Source organism: Propithecus coquereli, unplaced genomic scaffold, assembly GCF_000956105.1.
Source record: "Propithecus coquereli isolate 6110/MARCELLA unplaced genomic scaffold, Pcoq_1.0 Scaffold214, whole genome shotgun sequence".
NCBI lineage: Eukaryota > Metazoa > Chordata > Mammalia > Primates > Indriidae > Propithecus > Propithecus coquereli.
In genome coordinates, this window is record NW_012146523.1 from 4,758,088 (window position 1) to 4,779,378 (window position 21,291).

The 21,291-nt window shown below is 36.2% G+C and overlaps 1 protein-coding gene across 1 annotated transcript in view; it reads left to right on the top strand.

Moving 5' to 3' along the window:
• The first annotated feature begins 665 nt into the window (after positions 1-665).
• CMC1 (C-x(9)-C motif containing 1) overlaps positions 666-21,291 on the top strand; it is a 73,353-nt gene continuing 52,727 nt past the window's right edge. Inside the window, exon 1 of the mRNA XM_012644573.1 lies at positions 666-791. Within this exon, the coding sequence (XP_012500027.1) occupies positions 773-791 (19 nt within the window). The 5' untranslated portion in view covers positions 666-772. The remainder of the gene's footprint in view (positions 792-21,291) is intronic.

Consider the following 21,291-nt stretch of genomic DNA (forward strand, 5'->3'; position numbering starts at 1 on the left):
ACCCCCAGGAGAGCCACGAGCTTCTGAATTGGAAGAGAAATTATACTGCACACACTGTACCATCTTTACCGTAGTACAAGCTGTGCACATCTCGCGCGTGTGGCGTTTATCACATTTAACAGCGTGTTGCTTTTATCTGACTCCTCTGCCAACACTGCTCCTTGAATATATGGGGATCTTATTTTTATTGTTATTTTTTCCCCTAGTATTCAGAGTCGTAGCTGGAACCTGGAAGGCGTGAAATAGACTTTTGTAAATGAATGAACATTAATTAAGAAAAAATAAAGGAACGAGATGATTCATTTGGTTTGGTATGGGGGCGGGGCTCGGACTGCGATCTGGTCGCCAAGGGAGGCGCAGTCCAAAGTCCTACGCGTCCGACTCCTGTCAACACAGCGCTGCCGGGGCTCCGCAACCCGGGACTCACGCCTTCTAGAGCGAGGGGGCGCGCGTCTGGAGATGGTCCCGCCCCCAGACGCGCGCAGCCACGCCCCATTCCCCTGGTCATTCGCTCTGCGAAGTCTGTTCCACCGCCGAGTTGAGGGTTTGGGGGCGGGGCCGGGAGGGCGCAAGCGCAATGGGAGGCGGAAGTAGGAAGTAGGGAAGGGAGAGGGAAAGGGACCTGGCCGGGCTGCGCGAAGGGTACCGCGCTCCTCCTCCTCCTACCGCGGGAGGCTTCCAGAGGCCGTACCTAAAGCCTAGCCCAGGCTCCTCCCCTCCCCGCCCCCTATCCCAGAGCCGACACCGGCGGCCTTGTTCTCCGCCCGCTGAGATGGCACTCGACCCCGCAGGTATGGGGGCGGGAAACGGGGTTCTCTGAAGGGTCTTGACCCGGGTCTCGCTCCGCGAGCCGTGCGGGCTGGAGGCCGACCTGGGAAAGGTGCCGAGCTCTTGAGGTTCACCGCTTCCACAACTGTCCTGCGCCTGGCGGGCTCCTTCTTTCGGTCCTAGGTCATCACCTGCTCATTTTTGGGGGGTTATGGTTAGGTGAGGTTCGATTTGTTGTCTAAACTGTCGTCCATTTGTGACTTAAAAGTATTTTCCTCTTTAACGCGACTAGTCTCTTCGTTATTCTCTTGCCTCTTTGGGGCAGACTCCTTTAAACAATATCTCGTGTGGACACTCTTGCCCCAGAAGCATTTGCGTATGCGTGCCGGTCACAATTTTACATTTCTTTTTGGAAGTTCAAAGACCCCAAGTTCATCCTGAAGCCCAACTTAAAAATAGCAGTTCAAAAGATCCATCACTGTGGCAAGAAATTAGTTTCTTTGGAAAGGATCTCCAAAGTCTTGAAAGTAATTTTAACTTTCATGCTTCCACTCACTTCCGTTTGAAGCAATATGTTATTCCCCTGGAATTCCTGTCCTTACAGAAGCTCACCTGTGTTATCTTTGCTTTAGGCTGTTTATACGAAGGTATAGATAGAGAACTTCATGTTTAGATGGAATGGTAATTAATCCAATACATTTATGGATATGAAAATTAAAGGCATTGGGGAGGTGAAATGGTTTCAAACCTTTGGAGATTCAGAATTGAAAAAGACATTTTCGAGGCCCTTAAGGAGCATGAAAAATATGTGTAACACACAAATAATATATTAGTTGAACACTTTATCAAGCTAAATATTCTCAGTTATCCAACAATAGTATGTTGTATTGTAGGTTCTTTTATCTCCATTTTACAGATTAGGAAATTGAGGCTCAGAGAGGTTAAGTTACTAGTCCAAGCAAGTAGTGGTAAAATCAGGGAGTACTCTAGTTTGAAGCATAAAGGAATTCTTGAACTCATAACGATCATATCAATTTTGGGCTAGATAATTGGATTAGACTTTCTGAAGCAGTTAGCAATTGATCTGGGCTTTAAAGGATAGAATTTCCAGGTGTTGAAGTTGGAGACGAGGCAGCAGCCATGAGCAGAGGTGTAGGTAATAAAGTGTAGTGTGTGATGTTTAGTTACAGGGTGAATACCCTGATTTGGTTCATGGGGTTAGAAGGGATGTAAATGGGGGTTGGATAAGTTAAGGTTCAGATTGAGGCCCATATAATTCTAGTATTTCTAAACTGAAAGTGACTTTCAAAGTAACTCATACAAATTAGGAAACTGAGTAAAGACTTCCATATGTCTGTATTTGTGTTAGACAAGGAAATTTAGAAAAAAAAGAAATTCTTACTTGCTGTCTTCACTTTCTAATCTTCCAGTTACTCTTAACCCACTTTAATCTTGTAGTGTACCCAAGAACACACAGCTAATTGATGGTAGAGGCAAGTCTGGATAGAACCCAGGTAATTTAATTTCCAGTCGAGCCCTGTAGACCATGCCACCATTTGAGTATTTATTGACTAAACAAATACTTGACGTGCCCAGTATATACCATGTGTTGTTCTAGGTCCGAGGCCCTAGTATACGGGACAAATAAGATTCTTGCTCCCAGTAGAGCTTATATTCTAGCAGTAGAAGAAAGAAAATGAACACCCCTCCCTCCACCATATACACACTTTTACAGACTGTAAGAAACATTGTGAAGAAAATATTTGCTTTCTACACATCCGATAAAGGGCTGATAACAAGAATCTATATAGAACTTAAGAAAATCAACAAGAAAAAAATCAAACAACCCCATCAATAAATGGGCAAAGGACATGAACAGAAACTTTTCAAAGGAAGACAGACTAATGGCCAGCAAACATATAAAAAAGTGCTAAACTGTTTTCCTTTTTTTAATGTAGGGGCAATAACTGTGTAGGTTTATTGGCTATAATTATGTTAAGTATTTTCTCTTACAATTTGAATGCAGAGAGAAAAGGCTGAAGAGGATCCAAAACACCCAGGAAAAGTGGCTGTGAGGAGAGATTAAGCTATTAAAAAATACTGATACCTGGGTTGCACTCACAGATATTCAGATTTAATTTGTCTGGAATAGGGCCCAAGTCTCCAACATTTAAAAATATTCCAGAGGTAGTCTAATGTGCACACAGAATAGAGGAGAACCACTGTTTTAAACTCTCATAGTTTTATTGACTTGTCCTTTAGTTTTGTTTTTTTGTTAGTCTAATCTTCTTCCTATTCCTAGAGGAAATTCTCCCTACATCTTTTAGTTATAAATGGGACCTTTGATCTCAATAGTAATGATTCAGAAATACACAGTATAACTTACACAATCTTATTCCAAGTTATAGCTTCTTTACCAGTTAATAACCTTTTCTACAAGGATTGTACGTTTTAAAAATCTGGTCAAATTTAGGTGATTAAAAAATGTAAAAGGTTGTTTATTTCTAATGTAGAACCCATGATTACCTATAGAAACAATGTTAAAAGTGATGCTTATGAAAATATAATTTTCAAAAAGGTAAAATTATCACTCATGCAAATACAAAGTGAGTATATGTTGAAGATTTTCTTCAACTTATTAATCAGTGAGAGACCCAGTAAGATGTAAAAATAAGTACAAAAAGCATTTGAGAAGCTAGATACATTGTCAGTTTCATAGATTGCTGCCTTAGATAAAAACTGGTTAATTTACAACAGGGCCATAAGATGTAATCTTTGAAGTTATATTTCCAATCTCCGAAATCATTTCTGTCTCTGCTTGACAAGATTCTAGAAGTTAACCTCTGTCCCTAACAAGTCGTAAAATAGCCCAATAATCAAAAATACTGAAAGAACACTCAATTATGCCTTTACCTATATGCCATGTGCCAGAGAAGTTTTGGGACATGATTATATTAACAGCCCTCAGGAACCTGGTCTGGATAATTTTGATTTTTTACTTTCTCTACTAACTAGAAGTGATTCCTTTCTCCCTCCTTTTTCTTCTACTTTTCCCTCATTTTAGCAGGATAGGAGGTTTTTCTTCCATCTGTCAGTGAGCATGGGTTCATTCTCTACTTTTACACAGTGGGGCAGTGATAGCCTAAAGGAAGTTTCTGTAATCAAGTTTGTGTGTATATGTATCTGGGTGTCCCTCCTTTGCCGTTCTGTTCTAGGAATCTGATAAGGGAAGGAAAATGCGGCAGGGATAGGGCTCGGGATAGAAAGTGGGATCAGAATTTCATGACATTTCATTAAGATGTATGTGTCTTGAGAGGATGTCATTATGGCTACTCTTGGAGTATTTGGGATACAGGGGTTCTTTTAGTGGTTCCTATGTGGATGTAGGTAGATTAGCTTTAGGGGTACTAGCATTTATATATACTGGAAAATTTTTCTTTTTAAGTTAAACATATAAACAGATTTGAAGGATCTTTTTTTCTGAGCGTTATGTGATTAAAAGGTCATGGAGCTGATTCGAAAATTTTTGAATTTATTATTGCCTCTATATCTCTAGACTCAGAGTGTCTTCTTAGACATAAATTATTTTGGTAGTTCAGAACTTAAAAAAAATTTTTGACATCCACATTTTCTGTGTTTCTAAATTAAAAGTGTATTTGCCATAGAAAATGCATTGGTTTTGTCTCACTAGATTAGTTTAACAACCTTCTGATGGGTTGCTCTGTGAAATATGAAACACTGACTTAAACAAAGAACTTAAGAAAAGAGAATTAGATCAAAGGGGAGTGTGTGCCATGGCAGCAGAGGGATTTCAGTTGTGAATCATGAAATGTCCTATAAACCACTTCAGGGAATTTGAATTTTATACTAAGAACAATGGAAAGACACCACAAGTTTTTAGGTAAGGGAGTGACAAATAGAACTTTCCTCATTCTTTGTTGATTTGACTTTTGTTTAGATTGATTGAGGGTAACCTCTATCCCAGCTGAATATTGCACACATGGTGATGTGCCTTTTTTAGGGTATCGCATCTGGAGGCACGTGATCTCTGTCTGTCCCTCATAGGCGATGTTAATTTTGATCACCAACTCAATGTTTTTCCTCATTTCTTTGCTGTTTTTTTCTTTTGCAATTAATAAGTAATCTGTTAGAAGGCCATTTGCGACCATGTAAATATCTGTTCATCAAATATTCCCCTTTGATTTAGCATGCACTGATGATTTGTCTGATTCAGTCTTTCCCATGATGGTTGTGAAATGATGATTTTTTTACCTCCAGCACTTCTTCCTCATTTACTAGATGGTTCTTGACATTTTTGTGGTAAGCAAAAGACTGCTTTGTTTCCTATTCATTTATTTATGGATTTATTATTGATAAGGACTCATGAATTCCTATTTTTTCAATGGTTTATACTTTGTTAATGTACATAATTAATATTTGTGCTCAAATTTTCCCAGATTTGGCCAGTGAGAGTTTCTCCAAGCTAGCTTCTGGATCCTTGTGATATGCTGTCATCTTTTTTTTTTTCTTTTTTTTTTTGAGCATATCCTTTTTTTCATCACACAAGATAGCACTGGCTCATCTTGTACCTACCCTGGCTGATCCATAGAATTAGTTGTTTCTCTGATAAGCCCTGGTTCCTTTCATTTGGGCACAGTATTAGAGAATAAGATCTGGTCACTAGGTCTGGGTACCACTTGGGTGTTTTATATGTAAATGATTTATTAATAGACTACCCTTAGGAAAAAAACATGTGAGAGAATAAGGGAAATAGGGTAGGGAAAAGGAAGAAGCTGAGTGAGGATGTGGTTTTAGGGAAGGGTAGTCTTCACCTAATCAGCCCTGGTGTACCACAAAGTACAGTTTATTCTGCCTTGGAGGCAAGGGAGCTGACCTTTTGTGCCATCTATCAGTCATTGGTTACTGCAGGAGTTGGGAGCATGGATCAGCATGGAAAACTGCAAAGGACTACCATGCCAAAGGGCAATCCTGAGAAGGTTGTGGGTGTGAATGCTCCAGTGCTCTCTGCTGTGGAGGGATACCAGCTCTATCTTAAAAATAATTTGTCTGATTCTATTAGGGGTCTTAGTTTGGATAACGAGAATTTGGGTAGTGATTGATAGGGTGGGGTACTTACACACTTGTACGGTGGTCCCCAACCTTTTTGGTACCAGGGACTGGTTTCATGGAAGACAATTTTTCCACGGACCAGCGGGGAGGGTATAGTTTCGGGACGATTCAAACACATTAAGTTTATTGTGCAGTCAAACCTCTCTGCTAATGATAATCTGTATTTGCAGCTGCTCCCCAGCACTAACATCACTGCCTCAGCTCCACCTCGGATCATCAGGCATTAGATTCTCATAAGAAGTGTGCAACCTAGATCCCTCACACGCGCAGTTTACGGTAGGGTTTATTCTCCTATAAGAATCTAATGCTGCTGCTGATCTGTCAGGAGGCAGTGCTTATGCAGTGATGTGAGTCATGGGGAGTGGTTATAAATACAGGTGAAGCTTTGCTCATTTGCTCGCTGCTTCCATCCTGCTGTGTGGCACAGTTCCTAATAGGCCACAGACCAGTTCCTAATGGTCTGTGGCCCAGGGGTTGGGGACTGCAGCACTTGCATACTTACATACTGGTATATATCCTGCATCCAATAAAGCATCATGGGGTCGTGGTCAAAAGGTTTGAATAAAATTGGCCTATACCTAAGATAGGCCACGCCTTATTTTATTTAATTTTTTTTGTCTTCTAGGCCATTGTACATGCTGTTCTCTCTAGAATTTTCCCTCTTTTCCTTATCCCCACATCTATCTAATCCTTGTTCATTTTTCATACCTCTTTAAAGTCAGTTTCATAGGGTGTTTTCCCTGATTGTCACCACCTCCTAGTCTTTGAAATTTTTTTTTAATATTTAGAATTTTTTAAAAAAACCTGCCAAAATATCATAACCTGTGTATAGAGTTTTTTCTATTCTAGATCTGAAGTCTTTTTCTTAACAAATAAAAGGAAACCTACAGATGTGATATTTCTGTATACAACAAATAATTTGAGAGATAAAGAAAAACATGACTTAGAGACTAGGAATATTCTACCTGTGTAATAAACAGTAAATATTTTTCATATGATTTTACCTCTTTAAATCTATCAGAGATCACATGACTAGAAAGGATAGGCCAGCTAATTTCACCAAAAGTCTAGAAAATTGCCCACTATCCCCCAGGGAGGCAGTGCACTGTTGTGGAATCAACACCAAATTGGTAGTTAGTAGAACTGACTTATTTCAGACTTTATTAACCTATTCTAAATGACATAATATGAGGGTTAAGGTTGAGAGGTAGGGAGAGTGAGATATGTCAGATAACTGCTAAGGTTGCTTCAAGTCTTAAACTTTTCTGATTCTAAATTCTTGTCATTGGTCTCAAGGGGTTCTTGACTAAACACAGAAAAAAATAACTTCAAGTTTATGTTTCATTGACTGGATTAATATCATTATTTTTGTTTAGGGGTATTAATAGCATATGTGTAAAAATCTGTTTTTAGATGTCAAAAATATGAGAAATATTACCTTGTACTTTATACGAGTGGACCAAAATTGTACCCAAATGAGAACACTGATAACCAAATTAACTTCCCCCACAATCCCCTATTAGATTTTTACATCTTTAAATAAGAAGATTGAGGGAAAAATTTTTTCAGAATCTGGTGTTTACTGTCCTTCATTGTGTTTTGCTAAAGAACTGTTACTGGGAGATTTTTACAGATCAAAAGGTATGTTAATTTTCTAAATATGATTAATTGGAATGTAGAGTGTCAAATGTTTGTGCTGCAGAATAAGAAAGCTTGCTTGTTTTATTCATTATCATATATACAATCTCTAGCATGATGATTGGTATGTAATAGGTGCATAATAAATATTTAACAATATCTGTAACTATCAAATACTAAAACTCTTTTAAATATATATCACAATGAAACTGTTAAACAGTTTCATTGCATATTTACCATATGCTAGGAGTTAAAAGGAGTTACAAATATGAGTTAGACATGGTCTCTGACCTCATTAAACTTAACTTTTTCATGTAGCAGTTCTTAATCTAGCTGCATGTTAGAATTACCTGGGGAGCTTTTAAAAATACCAATGCCTAGGTTTTAGCCCAGTGTTTCTGGTTTGGGGTAGGGCCCAAGCATCAGAATTTTTAAAGTCTTCCCAGGTGGTTCTTCAATACAGCCAAATTGAGAACTTCTGGTACCAAAATCTATCTTAGCTTGGGCTGCCACAACCAAATGCTATAGACTGGGTGACCCACACAACATAGATTGGGTGGCTTAAACAATAGATATTTATTTTCATACTGTTGTGGAGGCTAAGAAGTCTAAGATCAAGGTGCCAGCTGATTTGGTTGCTGGGGAGGACTCTTTTCCTGACTTGCATATGGTGGTCTTTTGTCTGTGTCCTCACATGGTAGAGAGAAAGAGAGAGACAGAGAGAGAGCACCCGTGCATGTGCCAGAGCAAGCTCTTTACCTCCTATAAGGCCACAAATCCTATTGGATTAGGGCCCCACCCTTAAGACCTCATTTAACTTTAATTACCTCTCTAAAAGCACTATTTCCAAATATAGTCACACTGGGGATTCGGCTTCAATATGTGAATTTGGGGGAGGGTGGACACAGTTCAGTCCATACCAGCTGTTGATCTAGCAGGAGAAGAGGATTGCATATATAGTGTGTGTGTGTAATTCTGTTGGTGCAGGCAAAATCTTGAGGTTAGAGAAAGGAGAAATCACTTTCAGGTGCCAGGGGCCAGGGAGAATTTGGGGATAGAGAAGAGTTGAGTTGGATTTTAAATAAATAAACTCGACTAAAAAAATAAGAGGTAGAAGATGAAAAAGATGAAGATTGAACTGGAGTTCGGCTTTACCAGTTACTTGCTGGATAACTCTGCAAGATTGCTTTGAGCTCTCTGCGTTTTAGTTTCTCCATACCTGTTTCTAAATGACATCATGTTTGTAAAACAGTTCCTTCCACCATTCTTTCCTTCCTTCTGCACATATTTATTGTGCTCTTTTTGTGTACTCTAAAATGTCAGCTGATTTTTTTAGGTAAGGAGGATAACATAACCACCAGGATGGCAAAATGAAGGTTTAAGTTGTAGAAAATTGAAGTTGGAATTGAGATGTTGGTGGGATTTGGAAATTACCAGTAGATAGTTGCTAATGTGGACAAAGTAAAGTTGGAGATAGAGATGAGCACTGAGAACTCAGCATCGTAAATACCATCTTTAGGGATAGAACCTTGTAGGAGTGCCACAAGAGGAATAAGAGCAGATATTACCTTGCAGTGTTTATAGTTTCTCTAGTATTGTTACCTTTGTTCAGGGTATTTTTGAGACTTTAAAAAAGTTTTCCTTCAGACTCTACAGTACACTGATCTTAATGTCCTCATTTTGGAAAATCTTTGTTCTGAAAGTGAATTTAAATTTCAGCCAGAGGTTAGCCAGAGACAATCTGGTAAAGGTGGTAGGTGATCATCCTGGGAAATGGTGCCTCTGCCATGTTAGTCCATTTTGTGTTGCTGTAAAAGAATACTTGAAGCTTAGTAATTTATGAAGAAAAGAGGTTTATTTAAGAGGTTTATTTAGCTCACGGTTCTATACAAGAAGCATGGCGCTATTATCTGTTCAGCTTCTGGTGAGGGCTTTTGTGCTGTGTCAAAACATGGCGGAGAAGGTTAGAGGGGAAGTAGGCATGTGCTAAGAGGGACCAAACCCAGGGGCGTTCTGGCTTTATAACAACCCACCCTCTTGGGCACTAATCCATTCCACTGAGAACCAATCCAGTCTCACAAGACCAAGAACTGGCTCTCTATCCTTAGGAGGGCACAGAGCCATTCATGAGGGATCGGTCATCCCCATGACCCAAACATCTCCCTCCTAGGACCCACCTCCTAACATCACTACGTTGGGGATCAAATTTCAACATGAAATTTGATGGGGACAAACAAATCACATCCAAACCATAGCCGCTGCTCCCCTTCTCCCCCCAGTAAAGTTATATTATGGAACTGGTTTTCATGTTTACTTAGACTGGCTCTGCCATACCAACAAAGATGATGTGATTTGAGCACAGGCTGAATCTTTGAAGTAAGTGAATAACCTCTCAATATAAAAATAATTTCTTTACCCCATTATCAAAGTAGTACATTTTCTCTATAGAAATCTTATCAAATATCATACGATGAAGAAGAACCAGTGGAGATAGGGTGGACAAACATATTGAGGAACATTTATAGTGTTGAAAATATTCTACCGTCTTCTAGATGTATATGAGAGAAAAAATAGTTAGGCAGTGTATTGCTAAGTCTGGCCATGGGCATCCTGTCATTTATTCCTTTCTCAGGTATGTGCTTCTGTTCCCATAACACTGCCCATCTTCTACCAGATATCAATGGGAAATTGTGGTTGTATGAAAGAATAATCTCAGAGTTTTACCAAATAAAGTAAACGTGAAACTTGTTCATTTAAGAAATTATGGCCACAATGGAGGTTGCAGCACATTTCTAAAATTGGCATGTCTTATTGCATAAGTTGATTTCCTGCTTTGGTATACTTTTAGATTTGTTGTCCTTTTCTAGCTTCATCTTGGGTAAAGCAATGTGGGTGGAGGAGGAAGTTTTAGCACGTAGCAGTCTGCAGAATCTGAGGTCCAAGAAATAGGTGCTGTTGGGAAATGGGCACAGCCAGTGTGGACAAGGTGGTTGTTAACAGAGAAAGCTGACAGGATGGGAGACGGCGGCTGAAGCCTCCTGTTGTGGGAGATGGGCGGTGTCTGACCCAGAAGCTAAGCAGAGATAGGCACATCTACCTCATTGGTGTACTTTCTGTATTTTTAAGAGTTTGTGCTTATACCAAATTAGATTGTTACTGATTGACCTAATATTTGATGTTTACTCTTTTTGAATGTGTTTTGCATCCAACTGACAAATTACTCCTTTTGCTCTTTTTCTTTTTTAAATAATTTTTCCATGGTAGGAAATAGAATCAGAATTCCCTTTGACTTTACTTTCTGATTAAAAAAATGAGAACTATGAAATTTTGAATTTTGCTTCTTCAAAATAATGCTTCTGAAACATAGTCTTAACTGTCTAAGTGTTGTTTCCCTGTTTCAGCATAACCACGGAAGCTCACTTAAGTTTATTTGCTGAAGTCCCCTTAAATAGGCCACCACCTTACATGTATGGTGGTGTCCTGGAAGGTTTGGGAACCAGGTTACATGATCTTGGCATTGCCACTTTATGAGTTTATTTGAGGTTTAGGCCATTTCACCTCTGTGAGCTTCCACTTCTTTATCTGCAAAATGGAATCAAAATACTCACCTGAGAAGGCTGTTACAAAGACTATGCATTCATGGCCCTCATCTTCTTATTTCATAGCCAGAGGCAGGCCAGAGCACTGCAGGGTGGGGGAGGGGGAGGGGAGTCTCTCCCACTATTGTTTAACTTCTTGTTTTTGTGTTGTCAATTCAAGTATGGCTTGAAGGGAAGTAGGTGAAAGGAATGCTGATCCTCACTGTATTAATTTTCCCATTCTGAGACCTCTCTCCCCCCACCCCCTTCCTCATTTTACGCTATCATTATAACAGGAAGGTATGAACAAATTGGCAAGAACATGAAAATCTGGTCATGAACATCCATATCTTTGTGCTGTTGAGGGGACCTGGAGTGTGCCTAGCTTCCTGATGTGAGGTGCTTAAAACTAACAATCGAGAACTCTGGTCTTACTGTATTGTACAGGCCATCTGCATGGGGTTCTTGGTAGCTAGTAAAGAGGGACCTAAAGACAGAAACTGTTGCTAATGAGAACACTGTTGCAGATTTATTACAAGATTTTTTCTTGTTTTTCGTTTGGAGTAAACAGTAGCACCAAAATGTCTTCAGGAACAAATAAGTGTAAGTAGGAAATTAAAAAAAAAAGTGACATTACATAAATAAAAATCAAATTAGTTAAACTAGAACATTTTCATTATTGAAAAGGCATGCCTTGCCCTTCATGTGTTACATTCTTTCCTCTGAAAGATTCTGTAATATTCTGATTTGCTTCACTGTTGTCTTTGTGGATTCATAGCAAATGCTGTTGTCGGTAGCCTTATAATCTAGTGCTGCCATATTGCAAGAACACATGAGCCCCAAAGCAAAATCTGAGCTAACAAATTCAGCCAGTGAAAAAGGTGAAAATTGACTTTCAGATGATGATAGAATGTTGAGAAGTTAGAGCTTTGGAAATTTTCCCAGGTGGTGTTATCCTGATTCTTTATCTTGGTATAAATTTATGTGACTGTATAGCATCAGACTTTCAAAATTTGATTTTTATTTTTGCAAGCTCTTGTACAAATATATTTAATATAACATATCACCAGATTGGCATTAAGGGAATCGCTTTGTAATGTTATGAATAAAAAGTGATGCATCTATAATATTTGTAGTGTTGAAGATAGCTTTGAAATATTTGTATATAATTATAAAGTTATAATTAATATTAATAATTGATATTTAGTGGTATGCTATCAAATGGGAAAATATTTAGCAGAATTTATATATTTTAAACAGTCATTATCTGATTTAACACCAAGAGCTTGAGAAATCAAAATCAATATTTATTTAATTCTAGAATTATTTCTTTGCCTAGGAGATTTTACAAGAATGAACATAAGAAGTCTTTCAAGCCATTTTACAAATGTATGGAGTATTAGAACTTTGAAGTCATAATATAGGTAAACTTCTATTACAATTTATTTATAGAAAAATGGATCAGTATTACAAAGCTATGTCTGTATTTGAGGAATTGATTCAAAATAATGTTGTCTAAGACCTTTGCAAGATTTGTAGAGCAAAGAGTAGATTCATCAGGATGAATGATAAATCATAAATTGTATAGATTAAATAAATCATAAATAAGTTGTATAGATTAAAACTATATAAGTAAAAGGAAAAGGTAACATTTTGAAATTAGTTTTATGAAATAGGTCAGTATATCACAATGTCTTCTAATTTGTTCAGTAATTACACTGTTAATTATTTATGCCTAATTATGATTTATGCTGTAGGAAAGGAGAAAAGGAATTTGTGGAGAAAGTCCCAATTTTATGATGTTCTCTTCAAGTAGACACACTTTTCCACTCTATGAGATGTCTCATAGTCACTTTAAATTCAACATTTCCACAACTGAATTCCCGTCTTACCTGGTCCGTCTTTTGTATTCCCTGTCTCAATGAGTGGTCACATTTTAGTTGAAGACAGAAAATTGGGAGCCCTTCTTGAATCATCCCTTTCCCTCAGCTCCTTTAGGTCCCACCAGTCCTGTAGTGCCTCCTTCTGAATCTGTCCTTTTCTCTCTGTCCATACTTCAGTTCCCTCTATAAGCTCAGTGTTGGTCCCCCCCCGCCTTATTTTTTGACAGTTTCTGGCAAAGCAAAGGAAAAAGAAAGAATAAATAAATGGTATAGCAAAGAAGTCAGCAAACTATGGCCTGTGGGCCAAATTGGTAAGGCCTTCAAGGTAGGAATGATTAGTAACATTTTTAAAGTGCTTTTTTGTTTGTTTGTTTTTTAAATAAAGAATATACATGACAGATATGGTATGTAGCCTGCAAAGTTTAAAATATTTATACACTGGTCCTTAACAGAAAAAGCTTGTCTACCCCTGACATAGGCAGTGAAAATTGGGATAGAATTACAGGTGTGGTAAAGAGAAAAAAAATCATGTGAATACTTTCATATCATTATTTGGAAAATTTAGATGAAATAGATAGTGTCCTTGAGAAATATAAACTTGCTAAAACTGCACCTGACTCAAGAATAAATAAAAAGCCCTTAAAAGAATTGAAGCAGTGGTTAAAAGTCTCTTTGTATCTGTGTATCTCATACATGCATACACACACACCCCCCAGAACCCAAGCCTTGGTAGGTGGTGTATTGGTCGGGGTTCCACCAGAGAAACAATCAGTGGGAGGAAAAAAAAATACGTGTGTGTGTGTGTGTGTGTGTGTGTGTGTGTGTGTGTGTGTGTGTATGTGTGTATAATATATATTGAGAGAATTATTGTAAGAAATTGGCATAAGTGATTGTGGGGGCCAGCGGGGCAAGTCCAAAATGTGCAGGACGGGGCAGGCTATAGGGAAGGGCAGGCTTGGAACTCTTGGTCATGAGCTGAAGCTGCAGTCAGTAGGCGGAATTTTCCAAGAAAACTTCACTTCTGCTTTTATGGCTTTTCAGTTGATTGAATCGAACCCACCCAAATTATCTTGGATAATCTTCTTTACATAAATCTGCAAAATACCTTCACAGCAACATCTGGATTATTGTTTAATTGAGTAACTGGAGACTGTAACCTAGTCAAGTTGACCCATAAAAGTGACCCTCACAGGTGGTTTCTGCCAAACTTTCAAGGTACTGATGATAATCTTTACTTTTTACACACAGTGTTCTGGAGAATATAAAGGGAGAGAATGGTCCCTCATTTATTGTTTAAGTAATGTGATTTTGACACCAAAACAATGCAAAGATAAGACAGGAAAGTCATAGGCAAATCTCAACATGAAGATAACTGACAAAAATTCTAAGCAAAATTCGAGTATCCAAGACAGGGGTCCTACGAGTTATTATTAATTCCTTTTCTAAAGGACATAGCCAGTAAGAATTAAAAAAGAAGATGCAAAACTGTCTGTATGATTCTCTACGTAGAAATTGAAAGAGAATCTACTGTTAAATTACAAAAATTAATGAGAGATAAGTAAGGTTGTGTTGGTTATAAGGACAATATAAAATCAGTCGAACCTATAAACTGGCAGTAAATAATTACAACATGTTATTTATGAAAAGACACCTTTACTAGTAGAGACAAATCTAATAAAAGATGAACAGTATATTTAAGGAGAAAATTACAAATGTTGTCTATTTATCTAATTTCTACCAGTTATATGTTAAAATTTCCCACCATGAGTGTAGATTTATTTCATTTTTTAAGCTAAGCTATTTAAATTGAGGTAAAATGTACAGTAAAATATACAGATCTTAAGTGAGTTTTTATAAGTGTATGGACCCCAATCAAAACATTATCAGAAAGTACTCTTCTCAAACTCCCCAGAAACAGCTGCTGTTCTAATTTTTATCACCATAGATTAATTTTGCATGTTCTTGAATCATGTATGTGTCTTGTGTCTGGTTTCTTTTCCTTAACAAATATTTTTGAGATTCACCTATTTTGAGTGTTTCAGTAATGTCCTACTGTAGTTGTAGTTTATCAATAGTATTATTGTTTATTATTGCTAAGTAATTTTAGGCTATTATGAATAATGCTTCCATAAACAGACTTGTACAAATTGTCTTCTGGATGTATGTTTTCACTGACCCATAAAACTGACCCTCACAGGTGGTTTCTACCAAACTTTCAAGGATCTGATGATGATCTTTACTTTTTATACACAGTGTTCTGGAGAATACAAAGGGAGAGAATGGTCCCTAGTTTATTGTTTAAATAGTGTAACTTTGACACCAAAACAATGCAAAGATAAGATAGGAAAGTCATAGGCAAATCTCAACATGAAGATAACTGACAAAAATTCATTCTTTCTGGACGTATGTTTTTCTTGCATAAATGAACACCTAGGAATAGAACATATTTAACTTTATAACTCAATAGTTTTCCACAGTAGTTTATCATTTTACAGTCCCACCAGTAATATATGAAAGTTTCAGATGCTCCACATTTTCTCCACCATTTGGTGTTGTCTGTGTTTTTAATTTTAGTTATTCTGGTGGGTGTGAAACGATATAAGGGGTTTCATTTGCATCTTATTAATGATTAATAATTTTCAGCACCTTTTTACATATGTATTTATAATTTGTGTTTCTTCTGTAAAGTGTCATTCAAGACTTTTGCCCATTTTTTATTGAGTTGTTTGTGTTTTTGTTATTGATATGTAGGAATACTTCATATATTCTGGACTCAAGTCCTTTGTCAGATATGTATATATATTGTGAACTTTTTCTCCTTGTCTGTGGCTTGCCTTTTAGTTTTCTTAATGGTTGTCTTTGATGAACAGATGATTTTATGCGTGGTGAAATAAAATTTATAATTTTTAAAATTTCTGTTTTGTGCCTTGTGTCTCTTTTTAGAGACCTTTGTCCACTCCAAGGAATTGAAGTTTTGTTGTTGTCATTTAATAGTTTTAGTTTCTACATTTAGGTTCCATGACAAATTAATTTTTGCGGTTACTGTGAAGTAGGGGTTGAAAGGTTCAGGTTGAATTTTTTTCATGTTTATACAGTTGTTCTGCCACCATTTGTTGAAACTACTTTTATGTCTTCATTGACTACCCTTGGTATATTTGTTAATAAATTAATTGTATATACGTGGAAGTATTTCTGGACACTTTTGTTACATTACTCTATTTGGTTATTTTAATTATGCCAATACTACACCACTTTGGTTAACTTTGTAGTAAGGCTTGAAATAGGTAATTGTTGCAAATCATTCAAATTTGTCCTTCTGTTGTAATGTTGTTTTGGGTATTCTAGGTCCTTTGCTCTTCCTTATGTATTTTTTGATTTTTTGTTAGAACTTTATTTTGTAATAATTTAATACTTACAGGAAACTGCAAAAATAGTACAGTTTCCATGCACCCTTTTCCCAGCTTTCTCTAATGATGCTGTCTTACCTAGCCATAGTACATGTATTCTCAATAGGTGTGATATTTCACTCAAAAAGACAAAAATTGAGGCTGGGCATGGTGGCTCACACCTGTAATCCTAGCACTCTGGGAGGCCGAGATGGGCGGATTGTTTGAGCTCAGGAGTTCCAGACCAGCCTGAGCAAGAGCGAGACCCCATCTCTACTAAAAAAATAGAAAGAAATTATCTGAACAACTAAAAATATATAGAAAAAATTAGCCAGGCATGGTGGCACATGCCTGTAGTCCCAGCTACTTGGGAAGCTGAGGCAGTAGGATCGTTTGAGCCCAGGAATTTGAGGTTGCTGTGAGCTAGGATGACACCATGACACTCTAGCCCGGGCAACAGAGTGAGACTCTGTCTCAAAAAAAAAAAAAAAAAAGACAAAAATTGATATTGGGGTGGACAAAGACCTTACTCTTTTTAATATATAAAGCACTGTTATATACATGCACTACATAAACATATACAATATGTCTGTGATATTTCATAGGGGAACATTAGGAAAAAATGTCAGAAAAGGCTCCTTTTAGGGCAAAAATGAAAAAAAAGATTGGGACACACTCCTATAATTAATTGTAAAGAAGGAAGCCAGGAATTGGCATTGAATAATACTGCTGAGTCATGTACTTGTCTTAGTCAAATTTCGCCACTCTTTACACATACTTTTGTTTGTTTGTTCAATTGTAATATGACATTTTATCGTATGTGAAGATGTGAGAAACTATGACCACAATCAGCATACAGAGCTCTTCCATCACCACAAAGAAAATCCCTTCTGTTACCCCTTAATAGCTACACCTTTTCCCCAGCTCTGACTACTGGCAACCAATGATTTGTTTTTCATGACTGTAATTTTGTTACTTCAAGAATGTTATGTAAATGGAATCATATGATATATACCCTTTGAGATTATCTTTTTTTAATTCAGCCTGTTCCCCTTGAGATCCATCCAGGTTGTTGTGTATCAGAAGTTCATTCTGTTTTGTTGCTGAGTAATATTTAAGTGTCTGAATGAACCATTGTTTATTTATTCACCTGTTGAAGGAGTTTTGCATTATTTCTGGGTTTGGGCTATTACAAAGAAAACTGAAGTGAACATCTGTGTACAGGTTTCTCTGTGAACCCAGGTTTTCATTTCTCTAGGATAAATACACTGAAGAGTGTATTTACTGGGTCGTATGGTAAGTCTGTTTTTAACTTTATAGGAAATTATCTTCCAGAGTGGCTATACCATTTTATGTTCCCACCAGAAATGTGTGAGAAATCCAGTTGTTCTGCATTCTTGTTAGCATTTGATATTATCATATTTTTAAATTTTATCCATTTTAATAGGTCTTTAGTGGTATTTCTTGGTAAGTTCAATTTGAATTTCCCTAATGGCTAATGATATTGTATGTCTCTTCATATGTTTAATTTGCTATCTGTGTATCCTTTTTGGTGTAGTATCTGTTCAAGTCTTTTTCCCATTTCTAATTGGATTGTTGTTTCTTACTGTTGAGTAAGAAGTCTTTGTATATTCTGGATAAAAGTTTTGTCAGATATGAGATTTTTTTTCTTCATGTGTGGCTCATCTTTTTATCTTCTTAATAGAGACTTTCATGGGGCAAGAGTTTGTAATTTTGATGAAGTCTAATTCATTGATATGTTTATATTTTTTAAGGATCATGTGTTTGGTATCACATATACATATATAAGAACTTTTTGCCTAACTCTGGGTCGGAGGATTTTCTCCTATGGTTAATTCTAGAAGTTTTTTCTTTAACTTTTTATTTTGAAATAATTATATACTCACATGAAGTTGCAAAGAATACTCTATAGAGTCTTATGTATCTTTTGCACAGCTTCCCCCAGTGGTGACACCGTATATAACTGTAGTACAATATCAAAACCAGGAAATTGAAGTTGGAGCTACAATACTATTAACTAGATTATAGACCTTTTCAGTTTTCACCAGGTTTTACATGCACTTATACGTGTGTGTATATATAGTTCTATACAATTTTATTCCATATTACTGTTCTTATAGGGAAAGCATTCAGTGTTTTACCTTTAAGTACGATGTTAGCTATAGGATTTTTGCAGATGCTTTTCATTAGGTTAAAGAAATTCCCTTCTATTTCAAGTTTATTAAGAGTTTTTTTTTTTTAAATGAATGTGTGTTCAATTTTGTCCAGTGTTTTTTTTGCAACACTTGATAATGATTGTATCGTTTTCCTCTTTTAGACTGTTAATATGATGGATTACACTGATTGAACTTCAGATAGTGAACTGGCCTTGCATTCCTGGAATAAATCCAGTTTGATTGTGATGCATTTTTCTTTTTATATATTGCTGGGTTTGATTTGTTAATATTTTGTTGAGGACTTTTGCATCTGTGTTCAGGGGGCATATTGGTTTGTGGGTTTTTGTGTGCATGTGTTTTTTTTTGTAAATACTGATTTTGCTTTTGGTTTAAGGGTAATGCTGGCCTCATAAAATGTGTTGGCAAGAGACTATAGAATTAGTGTCATTTGTTCTTTGAATGTTTTGTAGAATTTGCTAATGAAACCATCTGGGCCATTTTTATTGATCTTTCTGAAAACAAGTTCCAATTTAATTATCTATTTTCTGTTGTCAATTTTATTGATTTATGGTCTTTATTATTTTCTTATTCTTACTTTAGGTTCATTTTGTCCTTTTTCTAGTTTTGTCAGGTAGAAGCTTAGATTATTGGTTTGAGACTTTTTCTACTACGAACATTTATTGCTATAAATTTTTCTATGAGCATTGCTTTACCTTTCTTTGTATTACAAATTTTGATATGTTGTATTTTCATTTTCATTCAGGTCAATATGTGGTATTCTTTTATTTCTTTGGACTCTTCCTCTCTGACCTGTGGATTATTTAAAAATGTGCTATTTAATTTCCAAGTGTTGGAACATTTTCCTGTTATCTTTCTGTTACTGATTTCTAGTTGATACTATTTTGGTCAGAGTTAAAAATACATTGATTTCAATTTTTAGTCCCTTTGTTTTATATAGTGTTTTTGAGTTTATCTCTTAATTTTTTTTTAGCAATTGTGGTAGAAATTACAATATACATGTATGGTTTATCACAGCCTCCCAGCATCAATATTTTATCATTCAAGTGAAATGTAGATATCTTACCAACATTAAAATTGCTTTACCTTCTCACCTTTATGATCTAGTTATCTTTAATACTACCCTAAATACATCAAGAATGCTATAATTTTTGCTTCTGTCAAAATAATTTTAAAAACTTAAGAACAGTTTACTGCATTTGCCCTTTCTGTTGTTCCTTCTTCATTCCTGTTGTCCAAAATTTCCTTTCAGTATCATTTCCTTTCTCTCTGATTAACTTTTCAAATTGGATCTATTGAATTATTTTCTGGTTCTCTGATTTTTCCCATGTTTTCTCCATTTGGTTTTTGTATATTGATTGTCTATCTGGCAGCCTTGCTAAACTCACTTATTCTGGTGGCTTTTTTGTAGATTCTATTCAATTTTATGTAGACAGTCGTGTTATCTGTGAATAATAAGAGTTTATTTCTTCCTTTCCAATCTGGATGCTTTTTTATTTATTTTTCTTGCCTTATTACACTGACTAGAACATCTAGTACAATGTTGAATAGTAGTGGTGAGAACAGACTTCTTTATCTTGTTCCCTGTCCTAGCGAAAAAATACTGTTGCGCTATTACATATGATTTTAGCTGTGTGTGTTTTTTTTTTTTTTCTGTAGGTGCCACAGATGTTGAAGAAGTTTCCTTCTATTACTTTACTCAGGGTTTTCATTAGGAATAGATAATGGATTTTTGTTAAATGTATTTTCTGTGTCTAATGTGATAACCATGTGTTTTTCCTTTTTTAGTTTCTTAATATGGTGAATTACACTTACTGATTTTTGAATGTTAAGTGAACCTTTTAGTCCTGGAATAAATCTCACTTGGTCATGAGGTATTAATATTATCTTTGTATACATTGTTTATTACTGTATTCAATTAGTTAATCTTTTTTTAAGATTTTTACATATATATTCATGAGGGATATAGGGCTGACTTTTTCTTGTAATGTCTTTGGTTTTGGTGTCAGGGTAATGCTGGTCTCAAGAGCACTTTTTTGGAAGAGTTTGTGTAGAGTTTTTTTTTTTTAAATATTTGGTCAGTTCATCAGAGAGGTTTATCTGGGCCTGGAATTTTCTTTGTGGGAAGGCTTTTAACTATAAATCCAATTGCTTTAATAGATATGGGACAATACTGGTTATCTCTGTCTTCTTGAGTGAGTTTTGGTTGTGTTTTTTTTTTTAGGGATTTGTTCATTACATTTTAGTTGTCAAGTTTATTGGCCTAACTTTGTTCATAATATTCCTTTATTATCATTTAAAAATGTTTTATCATTTCTGATGTTTGAAATTTTTGTCCTTTTTTCCTGATTAGTCTGGCTAGTAGTTTATGAATTTTAATGATCTTCTCAAAGAATCAGTTTTTTTCCCTATATTGGTTTGTCTTCTATTTCATTGACTTATGCTTTGATCTTCATCATTTCCTTTCTTTTGCTTGCTTTATATTTAAGTTATTCTTTTTCTGGTTTCTCAAGGTAGATGCTTAAGTTGATTTAAGACCTCTCTTCTTTTTCTACATAGGCTTTTAGTGCTGCAGATTTTTCTCTCAGTACTGTTTTAGCTGCATCATACACATTTTGATACGTTGTGTTTTCATTTTTGTTTATATCAAGGTGTTTTCTGTTTTCCCTTTTGATATCTTCTTAGATCCATCGATTATTTAAAAATGTGTTAT